This window comes from Carcharhinus amblyrhynchos, chromosome 4 (assembly GCF_965287045.1).
Source record: "Carcharhinus amblyrhynchos chromosome 4, sCarAmb.v2.hapA, whole genome shotgun sequence".
Lineage (NCBI taxonomy): Eukaryota > Metazoa > Chordata > Chondrichthyes > Carcharhiniformes > Carcharhinidae > Carcharhinus > Carcharhinus amblyrhynchos.
In genome coordinates, this window is record NC_137327.1 from 76,149,983 (window position 1) to 76,168,339 (window position 18,357).

At 39.2% G+C, this 18,357-nt stretch overlaps 1 protein-coding gene across 10 annotated transcripts in view; it reads left to right on the top strand.

Moving 5' to 3' along the window:
- The window catches only part of hdx (highly divergent homeobox), a 110,917-nt gene that overhangs the window by 42,826 nt on the left and 49,734 nt on the right, over positions 1-18,357 (top strand). For 7 of the 10 annotated variants that reach the window (XM_080187375.1, XM_080187369.1, XM_080187374.1 and 4 more), the window contains 2 exons: positions 7,427-7,573; positions 15,042-16,166. In XM_080187375.1, the coding sequence (XP_080043501.1) occupies positions 7,427-7,573; positions 15,042-16,166 (1,272 nt within the window). Of the gene's footprint in view, positions 1-7,426; positions 7,574-15,041; positions 16,167-18,357 lie in introns of those variants that run through there. The other 3 variants (XM_080187377.1, XM_080187379.1, XM_080187378.1) reach the window with 2 other exon arrangements.

Here is an 18,357-nt window from a genome sequence, read left to right on the forward strand (position 1 = left end):
TTTCCCAGTCCACCTGCATATTGAATTCCCCCATGATTATTGTAATATTACCTTATGTATATCTATATATATATATATACGTTTTCTACCTCCTGATTTATTTTCTGTCCTACGTTGTGACTACTGCTAGCAGGACTGTACATAAAACTCCCATCAGGGTCTTTTTACCTTTGTGATGCCTCAACTCTACCCACAGAGATTTTATGCCTTCTGATTCCATGTCACTTGTTGCTATTGATTTAACTTCATTCCTTACTAACAATGCAATCCCGCCCCCTTTGCCCATCCCTTTTGAAAGGACACAGATCCTTGGATATTTAAATCCCAACCTGATCCCTTACAGCCACGTCTCCACAACATCTAACTGGCTGATTTCAATGTGCGCAACAAGCTCATTTACCTTGATTATTACCTTGATCAACCGCCCCTTGATTATTTAGTATTTTTGCAATGTTTTTAATGTCTTCCACCAAGAAAACTGGCAAAGTATTTCTTTAACTCCACTGTCATTTCCTGGTTCCCCATTATTAATTCCCCAGTCTCAGTCTCTATGAGGCCTATGTTTAACAAAGAACAAAGAAAAGTACAGTACAGGAACAGGCCCTTTGACCCTCTAAGCCTGTGCTGATCATGATGCCCTAACTTAAGAAAAACCTCTGCCCTAACTAGGTTCGTATCCGTCTATTTACTCCCTATTCCTGTACCCTTCACTTTGTCTTCTCTCTTACTTTTTATATATTTAAAGAAGCTCTTGCTGTCTGTTTTTATATTACTTGTTGGCTTATCTTCAGTTTTTTTCTGCTTTTTTTCTGGTTTTCTTAAAACTTCCGCAATCCTCTGGCTTATCACTAATCTTTGCCACATTGTATGTTTGTTTTTCCAATTTAGTGTCAGCTTTAATTTCCTTGATTAACTATGGTTGATTTTCCCCTTCCTTGAATCCTTCTTCCTCACCGGGATATATCTTTGGTGTGACTCATGAACTATTTTCATAAATGTTTGCCATTGATGATCAACTATTTTTCCTGCTAAACTCCTTTCCCAGTCCACTCCAACCACTCTACCCCTCATTCCTTTTATAATTATCTTCTGACCTATGTTTCTCAACTGTAAACTTGATGCTAAATTCTACCATGCGATGGTCACTGTTTCCTTGGGCATCTTTTACTGCGATTATTTATTAAACCTGCCTCGTTCCACATGACTGGATCCAAAATAGCCTGATCCCTGGTTGGATCCACAACATGTTGTTCCAAGAAACTGTCCCAAAAACACTATGAATTCTTCCTCATGGCTATGTCTGCCAATTTGATTTTCCCAATTCACACTAAGGTTAAAGTCACCCATGACTTGATAAGCATGTTACCTTTTTTTACATGTCCTTATTGTCTTCTGATTTATTCTTCGTCCTACAATATAGCTACCGTTAGGGGGCCTATAGAACTTCTTCCCCTTGTTACTTCTTTCTTCCTCCCATATGGATTCTACATCTTCCAATCCATGATTATTCCATCTCGTAGTAACAAAGCTGTCCCACCACTCTTTTCTTCCTGACTTAAAAAAAGTCACATACCTCTAAAAATTTAGTTCCCAGTTTTAATTTCCATGTTGTGATCATTCTGTAATGGCTTTAAGATCATACCCATTAACCTCAATTTGTGCCGTTAATTCATTTATTTTGTGCCAAATACAACAAGCATTTAAATTTCAGTGAAGAGTCAGTAATTTTTAACTTGTTACCATTTTTTCCTTCTTTGACACCATTTGTTGCTTTTGTTTAATGTTTATACACTCTGTCCCTTCCTATCAATGCTCTGGTTTGGTATCATTACCTAAATAGCTGCCTTGTAATGCCGCAAAGCCTTTTGCCTTGTAAGTCTACGTATCCTCCCTCCAGAACCATCTCCCTTTGTTTATTTAAAGGCCCCTCGACCTCCCTAGTTTTGCAGTTTTCAAGAACACTGGCGCCAGCATGGTTCAGATGCAGACCATCACTATGTTACATATCCTTTCAACAATGCTAATGCCAATGCCCTACGAACTGAAACCCATTTTTCCCATATCAGTCTTTGAGCCATGCATTCAGCTGTCTAATTTTATGCATCCTATGCCAATTTCCAAGTGATAATGCCAAGATTTTGTTACTTAAATTAGTGTCTAGCTCCTCAAACTCTTATGCAGAACTTCTTTCCTCTTTCCACATATATCATTGGTAACTACATTGTCCACAACAACAGGATCCTCCCGTTGCAAGGTCCTGTCTGCTCAGAATAGATGTCACGAATGCTGGCACCGGACAGGCAACACTTGTCTGTAGCAAGGAGTGAGCCCAGGACAACACTATACCATCTCCTACTGCAGCTATCTTCTTATGTGCTCCTCCCACTTGAATGGCTTCCAGTATCACAGTGCCATAGTCAGTCATCTCATCTACCCTGCCCCTCTCACCCTCATCCAAACAAGCTGAAAGAAGCTGAAACCAACAATTGCAGTGGCTGACACTCCTGATATGAGTCTCCTTGTCTGTCTAAGCTGCAGTCGCATTCTCCTGTCCCTGACACTTTCCAAACTGATTCTATTCTAAGGTTTGTGACTGCCTCCTGAAGCAAAGCGTCCAGAACTCTCTCCTTCCCTGATGTGTCGCAGTGTCTGCAGCTCAGACTTCAGCTCAGTGACTGTGAGCAAACTTCTCACACCGCAGACACTCATTGCAGACATGTTTGCCCCAGGTAACACCATATCCATGAGCTCTCATGTGCTGCAGCCTTGACACACTACCTGTTCTCCCATACTTGTGATTTTTAATTAATTGGTTAATTTATTTTATTTGATTATTTATTTTCTTTTAGATATTAATTAATCTTATCACAAACTGCAGGACAAATTTAAACCATTGGAAAATAAACCTTGACCACTGACTGGATATTCATCAGATCCTAACCAACAGCTCACCTCCTTCCCTGTAAAACAGCAGAAACTAATTCCTATAGACTGAAAAGTTAACAAAGCAGCCCTCCCCTGCTCACTGAACAACTTCTTACCAAACTTCCACACTTAGTGCTGATCACACAGAGTCTCTGTATGTTCGGAACAAAAGGACTAGCTTAGCCCAAGTACAGCAGAGACCAGTTCAAGCTAGGTTCCTTAATTAACTCCTTCAGCTGCTACTAGCAGATAACTTCTCTCACCTTACTTAGCTCCCTGAATGAGACTTAAAAGTTAAACAATACTTGCACTTAACTTTTGAACACAAATACAAACAATACCAGATTTTCAGAAAGATATTTAAAATTTTCCTCTTCTCTCACCAATCTCCACACACTATCTGAAGTCACACAGAGCTCATCACACATGAATGTCTGAATTGCCAGTTGAAGGATTTACCACTGGTGTCTTACAATCAGCAATACAAACTAACTTCCTCTCTACTTGACCTTCCTACCCAGGGTATCCTTGTGAGTTAATTGTACCAACTTTCTTCCCACTTCTTGTCCATCTTGCCATTACATTTTTGGACTCTGCCAGCAGGTGAACAATCACTGCTCTCGCTACATTCCTCTCCAGAGTATCAGTTCGCTCCCAAGCAAGGCCTTTGCCATCCACAGCTGTGCGAACACTTACATTGACACCGTGGCTTTGACTTAATTTTCGCTCAGAGGTCGAATGACCTTCCCGTTTATGTTTTCAACCATCCCTGCCTAAACCTCTGATGACCTTATAGGTCTTTTCATTAAATCACAATATCAAGCCTATCGCCCTCCTCTTTGGCATTTTATAGCATTGTTTGCTGTCTCTCAATTCTCGTTTAAATGCCTTGATCGCGACTGTCACCAAGTTTATCCCCAAGCTATCCTGATTCCCTTTCCTCCCTTAGTTCTTGCAGTGATTAATTTATTATCATCAGTGATTTCAGTCTCATACCAGCTTAGCTTCCGCCCCGCCCCCATTCTTCTGATTTCACTGTCTTCGTGTCTTCCCCAAACTTCTCCCCCAACCATGCCTTTGACCGTGTCATCCCATGTAGCCTCCCTTGGCTTTAATGACAAACTTTTTCCGTATTCTTCTCTCTCTCTCTTCTTCTCCTCGTCCTCGACAGCACCCAACTTTTTTCTGGCCCCACTTCCTTCTATATCTGGTGCTGTAAAAAAAAAGTTCTGTGCCAGGTGATTTAACATTGAACATTCAACTATTAAAGATTGAAAAGTAAGGGTTTGGTTTGATTTATTGTTGCTGTATGTATTGGGAAATGGTGAAAAGTGTTGTTTCTTGCACATTATCCCAGCAAAACATACTGTTCATAAAGTACATTTAGCTATGAGGAGAGATTGGGTAAACTGGGGTTGTTCTCCCTGGAAAGACGGAGAATGGGGGGTGACCTATTAGAGGTGTATAAAATTATGAAGGGCATAGATCGGGTGAACAGTGGGAAACTTTTTCCCAGGTCAGAGGTGACGAACACAAGGGGTCACAGGTTCAAGGTGAGGGGGCAAGGTTTAACACAGATATCAGAGGGATGTATTTTACACAGAGGGTGGCAGGGGCCTGGAATGCACTGCCAAGCAAGGTGGTAGAGGTGGACATGGTAGGATCGTTTAAGACTTATCTGGATAGCCACATGAACAGACTGGGAATGGAGGGAAACAAACGAATAGTCTAGTTGGAAACATGAGCGGCGCAGGCTTGGAAGGCCAAAGGGCCTGTTTCCTGTGCTGTATTGTTCTTTGTTCTACATAAGGGAAAAGGAACGGTGAGTACCGAATATTGTGTTATAGTCCTAGTTAGGATGTAGAGAAAGATTGGCTTAATATTAAGCTAATTAAGTATCAAATGTCTGATGGCAGCAGGAAACAAATTGTTCTTGAGTTAGTTGGTATGTGATCTCGGACTTTTGTATTTTTTTCCAAGTGGAAGAAGGTGGAAGAGAGTATATCCGGGTGCTTGAGACCCTTGATTATGCTGGTTGCTTTTCCGAGTCAATGGATGACAGGCTGGTTTGCGTGATGGACTGGGCTACATTCACAACCTTTGAAGTTTCTTGCAGCCTCGGTCAGAAAAGAAGCTATACTAAACTGATACATGCGGAAAGGACGCTTTCTCTTGTGTATCTGTAAAACTTGGTGAGAGGCGTAGTAGACATGCTGAATTTCCTTAGCTCCTGAGAAAGTGAAGGCATTGGTGGCTTTCTTAAATATAGTGTTGGTGTCAAGGGACCAGGACAGATTGTTGATGAAGTGGACACCTCAAAACTCTGGACCGTTTCCCCTTCATCTCCATTGATATAGATGGGGCATGTCCTTTACTGTGCTTCTTGAAGTATATGAATATCTCCTTTGTTTTATTGACATTGAGGGAGAGATCATTGTCATTGCACCAATTCACCAGATTCTCTATCTCTTTCCTGTACTCCATCCCGTCACTGTTTGAGATCTGACCCATTACGGCGGTGTCTTCAGCAAACTTGAAAATGGATTTGGAGTGGGAAATACCACAGTCACAAGTGTATAAGGAGTATAGTAAGGGGCTGAGCCTTTGGAACACTGGTGTTCAGGATAATTGTGGAAGAGGGATCTTTGCCTATCCTTAGTGATGGAGTCTGTGGTTTGGGAAGTTTAGGATTCAGTCAAAGAGATAGGCGCCAAGCGCTAGACCACGAAGTTTGGAGATAAGTTTTGTTGGGATTATGGTGTTGAAGGCTGAGCTACAGTCAATAAATAGGTGTCTGACATAAGTGTCCTTTGCAGGGTCCTTTGTTCAAGCAGACAAGTATACTCCAGTTGGCCAACCTCAGTTATGAAATCCAGATGACCTTATGTTATAGCTCCTTTTGAATTTGATCTCTGCAGCTCATAGGGGATTGTTGGTGTCTGTTCTGATATAACAACCTGCAATTCGCTTTGATACTGCTGGGTAGCTCCTTTTATTGGAGGGCCACAGACAGATGTGGTCTTTGTCAGTTTTAGAATAGCCATGAGGCTATCTGCATACATTTCGTAAAGAAAATAGTGTGATGTCTTTCTCGCAACACTTTGTTGATGACATTTCTAAAAATAATTAAATCTACTGTGGATGAGTGGTGGTTGGGAAACAGACCAATTCAGGGCAGCCACAATGACCAATGAACATCTGCTGCATAAAGTGTTAGTTGATGAATTTCTGACTGTAATAGTTGCCCTTGGTTATCTAGGTGAGCATGATTTGCCCCGCAATCCACACGCTGAACACAGTACAAAACCTACACCAGAACTTTCTACAAATAAATAAAAACAACCAAGCCCCTTTATAATTCTTTCATTAATTCTGGAGTTTGATCCTGGTCTACCAATCGGACAGATATCTGGCTCAGTTCAATTGATTGGGCGTCAGCAATGGCTCGTGGCATTCTGGTCTTTTAAGTCAGGAGTTTCTAGTTCAAGTTCTGTTCCAGCAGTTGAATATCAGCTTTGGTTTTGAGCTAGTTCCATCATCCAAAGAAATCTTATTTACCAAAACAGAAGTTAAGCTGATGGTTTGAAGTGATCTACTAAATGTGCCAATTGTTGAATGGTGAAATCCTTGCCCTGTCTTAGCATTAACAAAGTAGTTGGTAACATTTTTGTTACCTGGCTTCATAAATTAACATTTAGTTTTCAGGAAATACTCAATATACTTAGATCAACCAGAATCTGTTAGATCAAAGTTCATATTTCAGGTATTGATCCTTTGGCAGGAAGTTTACTTATCTGCTCTCTCCACAGATTCTCACTGACCTGTTTCTGGCATTTTATGCCCATGCTTCAGATTTCCATCATGGCAAGTAGTCAAGCAACCGACTTCTATTAATAGAGCCAGTTGCTAATAAAATGCACAGAAGTTGGTTGATCTCTCCTAATCTTTTCTTCCTATCATGGTGGTAAATAGCTATTTTCCCCTTAGCATCTTCCTACAACGAGCTAACTGAGATCAAAAGATGCATAGGCCACAATCCTCTCCTCATGTTAATCATGATATTTGTACTTCAGGAAGTCATTTATCTTGTGTAAATTTTTGGATTCATCAATTTAACGATCTGTTGGTCGACTAACTCTTTGAAAAGCATCTTTTTGTGGGAAGCCAGGATAATGTCTCCTGGTGCTAGCGCTTGCATTACCATTTGCTTCAGTGAGGAGCTCATAAAGACTAAAACAAGCCCCTCTGTTGATGATTAATCAGACAGACCTTTTTAGTTTTAGCAGTTTTACTTCAATAGCAAGTTGGTAACTTCAGCTGTTGTATAAAACATAATGTACTAATTAGAGTTTGGCTTTGCCTGGAATTAATCTGATCAGGTTTTATCTTAAATAATACAGTAGAATCTGTTATTTTCCTTTGTGCCTGTTTAAAACAGATTTTGTCTTTTCTTATACATTTCAAATTGTGATAACAAAAAGCACTGTACTTTCTTTTATAGATGAATCTGCGTTCTATATTCACAGAGGAACAGCAACGAGTATTACAGCGTTATTATGACAGTGGAATGACAAATCAAAGTAAAAATTGCTTTGGATTAATAATACAGTGTGCACGTGAAACGGGGTTAGATTTTAATGTAGTCAGGGTAAGTAGTATAACATTTTTCCACAGCCATATTGGAAATGTTGGATTTATACTGGATCCCAGTAGTATTAAATAATAGAGTAGTAACTATTCTAACACTTTGTCCTCTGCAAGATGTTTATTACGGACAAGCCTTGTGAACACATAGGTCAAACCTTGTGTTGCAACTGCTAAAATGTTCAGAATTCTAACTGCTTTGTGAATTGTTTCTGATGACATACCTATATACAGATGTGTTCAGACTTGCAGGAAGGTTTGTAAGAACATTTTAATACTTGGGTATCATTCAGAAGCAATTGATAGGGGGATAAAGAATATCTTTACAAGCGCTACATCAAACTCACTCTTGGATCTTTGCCTGTAAATTGCAGTCCCAAAACTAAATGGTGTGCCAGATTTGTAGGTTAGAAGTTTGCTTTCAATTGTATTTGCAAGTCTTGGGAACATGAATGCACCATTTTATATTTTTACATTACGGTGTTGAGTACTTCTAATGAACAATTAGTTTAGTGCTGGAAGCTATTTATTTCAAACCATAGCTATGTGTTGGAGTTTGTTAATAAATTCAAACTTTATTGCAAGGGTTTAATTCAATAGATTGATACCCAGACCATGTGAGTGCCAAACTGATTTATAGCCCTGTTCCCTGTGGCTGAGCGTTTTTAATTCTCTGCTATCCACTGGACTTCGGACCTAGTAGATCCTACATCATCTAAACAGTTTTCTACCACAACGTCATAAATATGGCCAGTGTTCATTGCAGTACCTTTTTTACTGCAGTGCTAGAATTGAAAATAAATGCTTTTAATTTTGGAATCTTTAGATAGTCATGCTTTCATTGTTTTCAGTGTATTGTCAGGCGGCTTTCCATGGTAAAATAAGTGCATGTAAATGGTGCAGTTATACTGCCAACATTGGGAAATATTTGGAAATAGGTGCTTCAAAATTCCACTGTGCTGCACCAAATTATTGATGTAAACTAATATTTGTTTGTTTAGCATTTCCCCAAACAATGATTCTGACACAAAATTAAGAAAATGAGAAAAAAGCTTTCTAACAATTGTGGAAAAGTTGCTGCAGAATATCGAAATCCAGCCCAGATCTGGAGTGAGTTTAACAAAGGCTACAATTTTGAGGCATCGCCATAGCAATCACATAACTAAACAAGGGGCAAGAATGGAACCAATGTCTAGCCCTAATATTATTGTGAACAAGCAACAGGTTGACATTTTCTTGTTGTAATACACATTGATGAAGACCACTTGAAAGACCAAGCAGGTCCCGGTCTCCCACTTTTTATACATACTCATTGCCTTTGCAAATGTATGTCCTATTCGCTTTTGAAAATAATTAATTAAGTAAAAAATAACATTCACTCCACGCGAGTGCAGACAATGAGTCCCTAACAAGAGAGAATCTAATCATCTCTTCTTGACGTTCTCTGGTTGATTCCTTTGCCAATTATTTGAAATTTGTATCCTCTAATTACTGTCCCATCCATCCGTAGAAATAATTTCTCTTCCTTTCTGCTGAATGATGAATCTCCTTCCAATAAAAGTTGGCTTAGTTTCTTTACGGGGAGGCGGTGGCATAGTGGAATTGTCATTGGTCTAGTAATCTAGAGACCCAAAGCAATTCTGTTGGAACCCAGGTTTGAATGCCACCATTGTAGATGGTGAAATTTGAATTCAATAAATAAATTTGAATTCAATAATGATTATGAAACGATTGTCGTAAAGACCCACCTGGCTCATGAATGTCTTTTAATGAAGAAAATCTGCCATCCTTACCTGGACTGGCCTCCATGCAACTCCAGGCCCACAGTAAGCCACTCTGTTCAAGAGTAACTAGGGCTGCCCTGGTCCAGCCAGTGTTGCCCATGTTCCATGAATGAATTTTTAAAAATCCAGTCATTTTTAAAACTTGCACGTAGAAAGGGGAAAATGAATATCTCAAAACTAAAATCAAAAATGAGAAATTTAAAACACAGTTTCAGTTTACACTCTCTTCTGATTAGCTGCATATTTCCAGCATTAGCTTTTTTGTTACTAAATTCATGTTTGCAATTTAACTGAAAAGGAAAAAAATGGTATTTTCATCGTAACATGGTGACATGGTTCCGGTGGGTGACGCAGGAATTAAGGAAAATGACAGAATAATGAAGAGATCGTTTTTTGTAAAATGGCAGATTTGCTACAATGTAATTTTGTTTCAAATTCAGTGCTGTAGCATCCAAAACACTATCTGTGCCATTATTCCTGCTCAATTTAACTTAGTCAGAAAGCAGAAATGCTGGAAATACTCAGTAGTTCAGGAAGCATCTTTGGAGAGGAAAAACAGAGTTTATGTTTCAGGTCAGTGACTATTTGTTGTCAACTTGAAACATTAATTCTTCCCTCCCCAGATGCTGCTGCGTCCAAATATTTCTGGCAGTTTCTGTTTTCATTCTGATTTCCAGCATTTACAATATTTTGCGTTTGTATTAATATAATTCTAGGCCTTGTATAGTTGATTTAAGTAACATTGTTTAACAGAAAATTAACACTTGCCAGTTTCATTTGTTGACTGTTGTCTTCTAAAGATGTTTTATATTCTGCTATTTCAGCATGGAGTGTTCATAGATTTCCTAAAAGATAATGTAACAGAGTTGTATTATGGTATTTTGATGCTGATTAACTGGTTGCCAGTACTTTCATCAGCACGTGTGAAATCCCTGTAATGATTCTAATTGCATGTTGCCAGTGTTTCATATAATGAGAAAAGGCAATTCCACTTCTTCCCCAATCTATATGCAGTTTGCATTTTCGTGGCCCCTCGCTATTTGATCTTTTTCAAGAAAACAAGCACAAGGAAAAAGATGCCTGAAAGTTAAAACTCTTGGCATCACTTAACTCTTGCAAATAATCTAACAAAACACCAAGGTAGCAATCTAATATTTTCAAAAACCTTAAGGTTTTGTACCTGAATGCTCAGAGCATTCGAAACGAAATGGATGAATTTGTCGCACTGATAGAAGTAAAGAGGTAGGATATAGTTGGCATTATATCAACACGGTTACAAGGTGAGCAAGGATGAGAATTAAACATTGAAGGCTATTTGGTGTTTAGGAACGACAGACGGAAAGGAAAAGGTGGTGGAGTTGCAGTGTTGATGAAAGATGATATTGGTGTGCTATTGAAGGAAGATATTAGCATTGATGTGGAATCTGTAGGGGTCAAGTTAAACAACAAGGGGCAAAAAAAATTGATGGGTGTGATATACAGACCATCAAACTGTAATGGTAGTGTTGGGGAAAGCATTAGACGGGAAATCAAAGATTCATATGTTAAAGGAACATCTGTGATTATGGATGACTTTAATCTGCAAAAGGTTGGGAGAGTCAAATTAGTCACCGTACAACAGAGGCGGGATTTCTGGAGTATATACAGGATAGTTTTCTGGAGCAAACATAGAGGAATCAACAAGGGATCAGGCCATATTGGACTGGGTGTTGTACAGTAAGAAAGGATTAGTTGGCAATCTAGTTGTGAGAGAACTCTTGGGGATGAGTGGCCATAATATGGTAGCATTATTTGTCATGGTGGATAATGATGCAGTTGATTCTGAGACCAGGGTCCTGAATCTCAATAAATTTAACTATGATGGTAACTAACTTGGCCATGATGGACTGGGAAACATTACTGAAGGGAAAGACATTGGACAGGCAATGGACAGGCATTAATGAAAGGAAAGACATTGGACAAGCAACGGATGGGCATTAATGAAAAGAAAGACATTGGACAGGCAATGGCAGGTATTTAAAGAACGAAGAGGTAAACTCCAGAAGTTGCATATTTCTGTTTCGTGGAAGTTTGGTAATAGAATTGTGGCCAAGCCATGGCTTACAAGGGAAATTAGAGATAGTATCAAATTCAAAGAAGGAGCATACAAATTGGCAAGAAAAAGCAAGAGACCTGAGGATTGGGAGCAGTTTAAAATTCAGCAAAGGAGGACCAAGGGATTGATTAAGAAGGGAAAAATAGAGTATGAAAGTAGGCTGGCAGGGAACATAAAAACAGACTGTAAAAGTTGCAGTCAGAAATGGGAGAATTTATAACGGGGAATAAAGAAATGGCTGAGGAATTAAATTTATACTTTGCTTAAGTCTTCACAAAAGAAGACATGAATAATATGCCAGAAGTGCTGAGAGAAACATGTTTTAGCAAGGAGCTGAAGGAAATGAGCATTCGTCGAGAAATGGTTTGGGGGAAATTTTTGAAATTTAAAGGTGGATAAATCTCTAGGTCCTGATAGTCTTCATTCCAGAGTACTTAAGGAAGTGGCCTTGGAAATAGTAGATCCATTGGTGGTTATTTCCCAAAATTCTTTCGACTCTGGAATAGTTCCTACAGATTGGAGGGTAGTTAATATAAGCCCACAGATAGGAAATATACAGTAAATGGCAAAACCCCTAGGAATATTGATAGAAAAGGGATCTGGGTGTACAGGTATACAGGTCACTGAAAGTAGAAGATAGTCAAGAAGGCATACAGCATGCTTGCCTTCATCGGCTGGGGTATTGAGTTTAAAAATTGGCAAGTCATGTTGCAGCTTTATAGAACCTTAGTTAGGCCACACTTGGAATATAGTGTTCAATTCTGGTCGCCACATTACCAGAAGGATTTGGAGGCTTTAGAGAGGATACAAGAAGACTTATCAGGATTTACCAAGATTTGCCTGGTATGGAGGGCATTAGCTGTGAGGAGAGGTTGGAGAAACTTGGTTTGTTCTCACTGGAGGGACAGAGGTTGAGGGAGACGTGATAGAAGGCTACAAGATTATGAGAGGCATGGATAGAGTGGATAACCAGGGTGGAAGAGTCAATTACTGGGGGGCATAGGTTTAAGGTGCGAGGGACAAGGTTTAAAAGGGATGTACAAGGCAGATTTTTTACAGAGAGTGATATGTGCCTGGAATTCACTGCCGGGGGAGGTAGTGGAAGCAGATACTGTAGTGACGTTTAAGGGGCGTCTTGACAAGTACACGAATGAGATGGGAATAGAGGGATATGGTCCCTGAAAGGGTAGGGGGTTTTAGTTAAGTAGGGCTGCATGGTCGGTGCAGGCTTGGAGGACCAAAGGGCCTGTTTCTGTGCTGTAATTTTCTTTGTTTTTATTCAAAAAGGGAGATAAAGGGAAAACAGGGAACTATGGATCAGTGAGCCTAACATTGGTACTGGGGAAGTTGCTCGAGTCTAATATCAAAAATTTCATAATTCGGCATTTGGAAGGCAGTGGTACAATCAAACAAAGTCAGCATGGATTTACAAAAGGGCAATCATGCTTGATGAAGCTATTGGATTTTTTTGTGGATATAACTCGTAGAGTTGACCAAGGAGAAACAGTGGATGTGGTTTATTTTGAATTTCAGAAGGCTTTCGACAAGGTCTTACATACAGACTACTATGTAAAGTTAAAGCATGTGGGATTGTAGGCAATGTCTTAAGATGGACAGAAAGCTGGTTAGCTTAGCAGATAGAAAGCAAAGTTGGTATAAATGAGTCTTTTCTGATTGGCAGTCAGTGACCAGTGGGTTCGCAGGAATCTGCGCTAGGATCCCAACTGTTCACATTATATTTTAACGATTTGTAAAAGGGAACTGAATGTATTATCTCCAAATTTGAAGATAATACAAAGACGTATGGACGGTGAGCTGTGAGGAGGATGCAGAGATGTTTCAGTGTGATTCGGACATACTGAATATTTCTGCATGGCAGATGCAGTATAATGTAGATAAATGTAAGGTTATCCACTTTGGTAGCAGTAAAAGAAGACAAATTATTACTTGAATGGGGTAAATTGAGAGAGGTGGATACTCAGTGAGACGTTGGAGTCCTTATGCATCAGTCGCTGAAAGTGCAGGCGCAGCAGGTAGTAAAGAAGGCAAGTAGTATGTTGGCCTTCATAGCGAGAGGATTTGAGTATAGGGATGTTTTGCTGCAATTTTATAGGGCGATGTTAAGGCCACACTTGGAGTATTGTGTGCCTTTGGTGTCTTATCTGAGGAAGGTTGCCCTTGCTATAGAGGGAGTACAGTGAAGGTTGACCAGGCTGATTCCTGGGATGGCTGATCTGTCATATCAGGAGAGAGTAAGTCAGTTAGGATTATATTCACTGGAGTTTAGAAAGTGAGCGGAGATCTCATAGAAACTTTTAAAACTCTAACAGGATTCGACAGGGGAGATTTGCAAAGAATGTCCCCGATGGTGGGAGACTCCAGAACTATCCTCATAGTTTGAAGATAAGGGGTAAACCTTTTAGAACTGAGCTGAGGAGAGATTTCTCCACCCAGAGGATGGTGAATGTGTGGCATTCACTCCTACTGAATGTAGTTGAGGCCAAAACATTGTGATTTGAAGAAGAAATTAGGTAAAGCTCTTGGGGCTAAAGGGATATGGGAGGAAGAGGGATCAGGTTATTGAATTTGCTGATCAGTCATGATCAAGATGAATGACAGGACAGACTCAAAAGGCTGAATGACCTCCTCCTGCTTCTAGTTTCTATGTTTTTCCAGCAGTGGTATTTCACTGGATCATTAAGGTGGGACTGCAATGTTTCATACGGTGTTTGGTCATCTGTAACTTACGTAGAAGCTTGCTTGTAGCTATTTAATTTTACTCTACAAATTGAATGAAAGTCTGCAATATTGCTAGATCAGGGTAAGGGAGGAGGGGAGAGATAAAGAAGAGAATTTATGAATTGTTGAGTTTTTGTTCGAGCGAGCTTGTTCTATACTTATGTTCTATAGTATGGTGATCACCTCAGTAATAGTTAACTTAGCATATCTTTAGTTAAGAGTTGAACCATGTCCCAGATATGTTTCAGTCTGGAGACTTTCATTTGCCAACTTGTGTATTAAACCCTGCATCATCCCATCACTCCTCTGTTTTAATAAATCATTATCCTTTTGGAGGTAAGGAAGCCCAAAGTTTGCACACAACAAGCCCAGTGTGACTAGCCAAATTGTCAGAAGGTTATGTTGATTAGGTGCTTTGATTAATTTTTCTTCACCCCTTTTTGCTGTGGAAATCCATCCATGAGAGTAATGTTTCATGTGTAAACCCGATGATAAATTGCTGGAACCTTAATCTTGCATTGCAAGTTTCAGGCTTAGTCATTGGGCACTGCATGCGTGCAAAATGAAGTTGGCAGTAATTGTGCAAGCAGATGTGATCTCAGAAATTGAATTTGCATTGAAATTCTAAGACATTTTTAAAAGATCTACAAAACCAAACTTGTTTTTGGTAAGCGGGAGTCTTTTAATATCAATCTTATAAAATCCACAAGTGGTGAGAGTTAGCTACTTTCTCCCCTCTAAAGAAGGCTAGATTAAGTATTAACTTTTTGACTTGAACATGTTCTGAATTGACTCTGTTAAGTTTAAAAAAACAAAATCTGCATTTTGCACACTTAATCGTATCTGTTTTGCAGACTTGGATTGGCAATAAAAGAAGGAAACTGAATTCTACAAAATACAGTTTGGATGATGCACCTTCTACCCAAGGACCAGCAGGTAACAGTATGGTGGGAAAACAAGATATACCAGTGAAAAGTACTAGCCATGTCTCTCCATCCCAGAGCCAACAAACCATTTTAACATCACCATGCAGAAATGTAATGGTAACAGGTGTGTTTACCTCTACCCATTCTGCCAGTGGACAAGGATTATCTCACCCAAAGGATGGCCACAGGTGTGACATTCCAAAGGGTCTTATCCCTAGACCAATAGGGAGAACTATAACAGAAATGGAATTGCAACAGCATGCCTGTAGTCAAAGACAGTCTATTTCTAAAACCCCTGCAATTTCTATTTGTGAAAAAATGACTTCTGGATCAAGACAATTAAATGTTCACAGTCCCACCAGCACTGTATACTCCACCAATACAAAAAACTACAGCCCTGCTTATGTTCAGACTGAAATGAATAGAGTACAATCAGCAGCGGCTAAGTCAGTTGGTGGGTGGCCAAAACAACAGTTTAATTCAAACATTGCAGAGTTGTCTCAGTGCCCAAGGAAGCTCAGTTCTGAACCTCCTTTCTCAAGAAGTACATCCAGTTCATCTGATTCAAAAGTTAACCGAGGAGACACTGCTGTCAGCTCCCTTCAGATTCGGGATGTGTACTCGCTGGCAGGCAGTGAGCAGTCCCCAAGAAACAGAGGGGACCATGCTTTTAGGAACTTGCGCCAGGTGGAAAGTGGCTGCTTTTCCATTGCCATGGAAACTGGAGATGTTGACGAGTATGCAAGGGAGGAGGAGCTTGCATCGATGAGTTCGGAGCTGAAAAATCATCCAAGAATATCTGAAGTGAATATCCCAAAAGAAATGGAGTGCTCAAATGCTCTTGTGACACCAACAAGGAACATTAGCACTGGTGCATCACCAGTCAGTGCACGGGATGTGTCTGGAAGCGTATTCTTCCGCAGTGGAGAGTTTCGAACACCGGGGACAACAATGACCTTGTATAGTAATGCTGCTTCATCAGAGGACTCATTCAACCTTCGCCTTCCATCGTCTAGCAACCAAAGGCCAACATCCAATCAGAGCAACTATCAGGTACCAGTACCTATTTGTTTTTATTGGATCTGTTTGGAAATTGTGTAAACTTGAAAAGAAAATACATGATCATTTATAATGTAGTGTGGAGTCATATTTGGTCACTTGCTGAATACTTTTCTTTCTGATTTTTAAACCCTTCTAAATTTCCAATAGTGATTATATACTTGTCCCTTGATAATTTAATTTTTGTGTTTTTTTTTACTAGCAAATAATACTTGAAGTCAGTTTTTGTTTTAATGTAATGTAAACAAAATTATTTTTGGAAAATATAATAAATATACAGAAATCATTTTTTTCTATATAACAAGTCAAATGTAAAACAAATTTATTGTAACAGTATTGGAATCTGAACCGATCTCTACATTGAAAATAATAACAGCATCTTCCTGTAGATAGCCTAGTATTTCCACAAATTAGACTGCTTGGCTTCCCTTCTGGAAGATTTGAGTTTTCAAAACCCAAGTTTGTCATTCAGATTGCAGTTGCTAGTTTTAGTTCCGACTTACAAATTTTCAGCAAGACCACTAGTTGGATCCCCACAGAAGGATCGGTAAAGTTTTCTGTCTCAGGAAGCAATCCTGCCATAAAAATGCATCATGTGAGATTCCAACTACTATGCCGCAGTTAGGATATTTCTTTTAATTTTGCTAGATTTATACTGCAAATTTTGTCACATTTTAACTTGCAGTTATTCAAGTCCATTGGTGAACACCTCTCTTAGACAATTATTATTCCTCTTGCATTTGATCTGGGGATGTGGGCACAGCAATCTTTCTATCTCAAATGGAATTTGTTTTGAATGCTTTCCAAGCATACTTGTGCACCATGTATTCATCCATTTGTTAATGTGAGCTGGTTAGTTATAAGGGAAGCCCTCTGCACTGCATTTGATCTTGAGCATTAAAAGTTAGCACCCAGTTGAGAAAAGATGAACTATGTCAAAGCATAGCTTTGTATTTCTACAGTATTGTCATATAGTACTTTTTTTTATCTCCTATTTTCTTGCGCCTTTGAAATAGATTGTGGATTTCACCACATTTTGAATTGAGAAACACTATTTTAAAATCAGTTTTATCTTCTGCAGTGCACATACACTTGGCAAAACTGCAACAGAGATCATTCCAATTGCTTTATGGAGTGGAATTCATAAGTATGTCCTCTTGAGTTCATTTACAATGATGTGACAGTGTCCAAAGTGATTCTCCACCTGGCGTTTTCATGCAGAAGTATGCAGAATATTCACAGTATTGTTAGGGCGTGGAGTTCGTGGTAGTTGGAGATTAGTTTGATTTACAGAACAATTACAAGAAGGATAAGTCACAGCAGTATCTGATGTGCTATTAGCCACAATATTAAATGATCAGTAGCAGCTTCTTGTTATGATGATGTGCTTATATCAAATACTGATTTTTAATTCATCAGCTGGAAACAAGATTAGGATGTACACGGACTAAAGTGATTCCAATGTTCATCAAGAGAACCAACATTAATTGACATTATTCTATATTTCATGGTCCAATCCGATGGAGAGGAGACAGCAAGTCCCCAAAACTCATTCAACAGATGAAGGCAAACCATTCAAAGGTTAATTGCTTTGACAAAAACCTTTATTTTTAAGATGGCTCTCCAGTTGAGCTAATAAATTATAATTCAAACCCACAATTAATGTTTCAATTGCTGGCAGTTAGAGAGGGACCAATCAAGTCTTTCATGTGGTTTCAGTAAATGAGTTTTGCCTCAGAACTGAATTGGCAGTTGAACCAAGTGGAGCCCTGGCCTTTATCTCTAACAAGCTTGGATCCCATCTACTAATTTGATTTTGTCTCCATTTTGCAGTAGACAGATATTTCTTCGAATGAATTCAACACCAGGAAGACAAAAAGATCATCTATCATTTTAAACCACCTCAACACTAAAAGCAATGACCTGTAGCCATCAGATATTCCAAGCTGCAAACTGTGAACTATTTTTATTTCTTATGGGCTATGCTTTGGTCAACTCTATCCTCCCCTGTCCTGTAACCTGTTTAAACCTCAAGTGTGTGAGTGGAAGTCGGACCACGTTTTATTATTTTACAAAGATTAGTTTAAATATAATAAAACTAACCTTTAGTCAAACTCAAGGCTATCTGATTGATTCTTTTATGATCACAGTGTAAATGGGTAAGTACTTAATTGAGTATTATAAC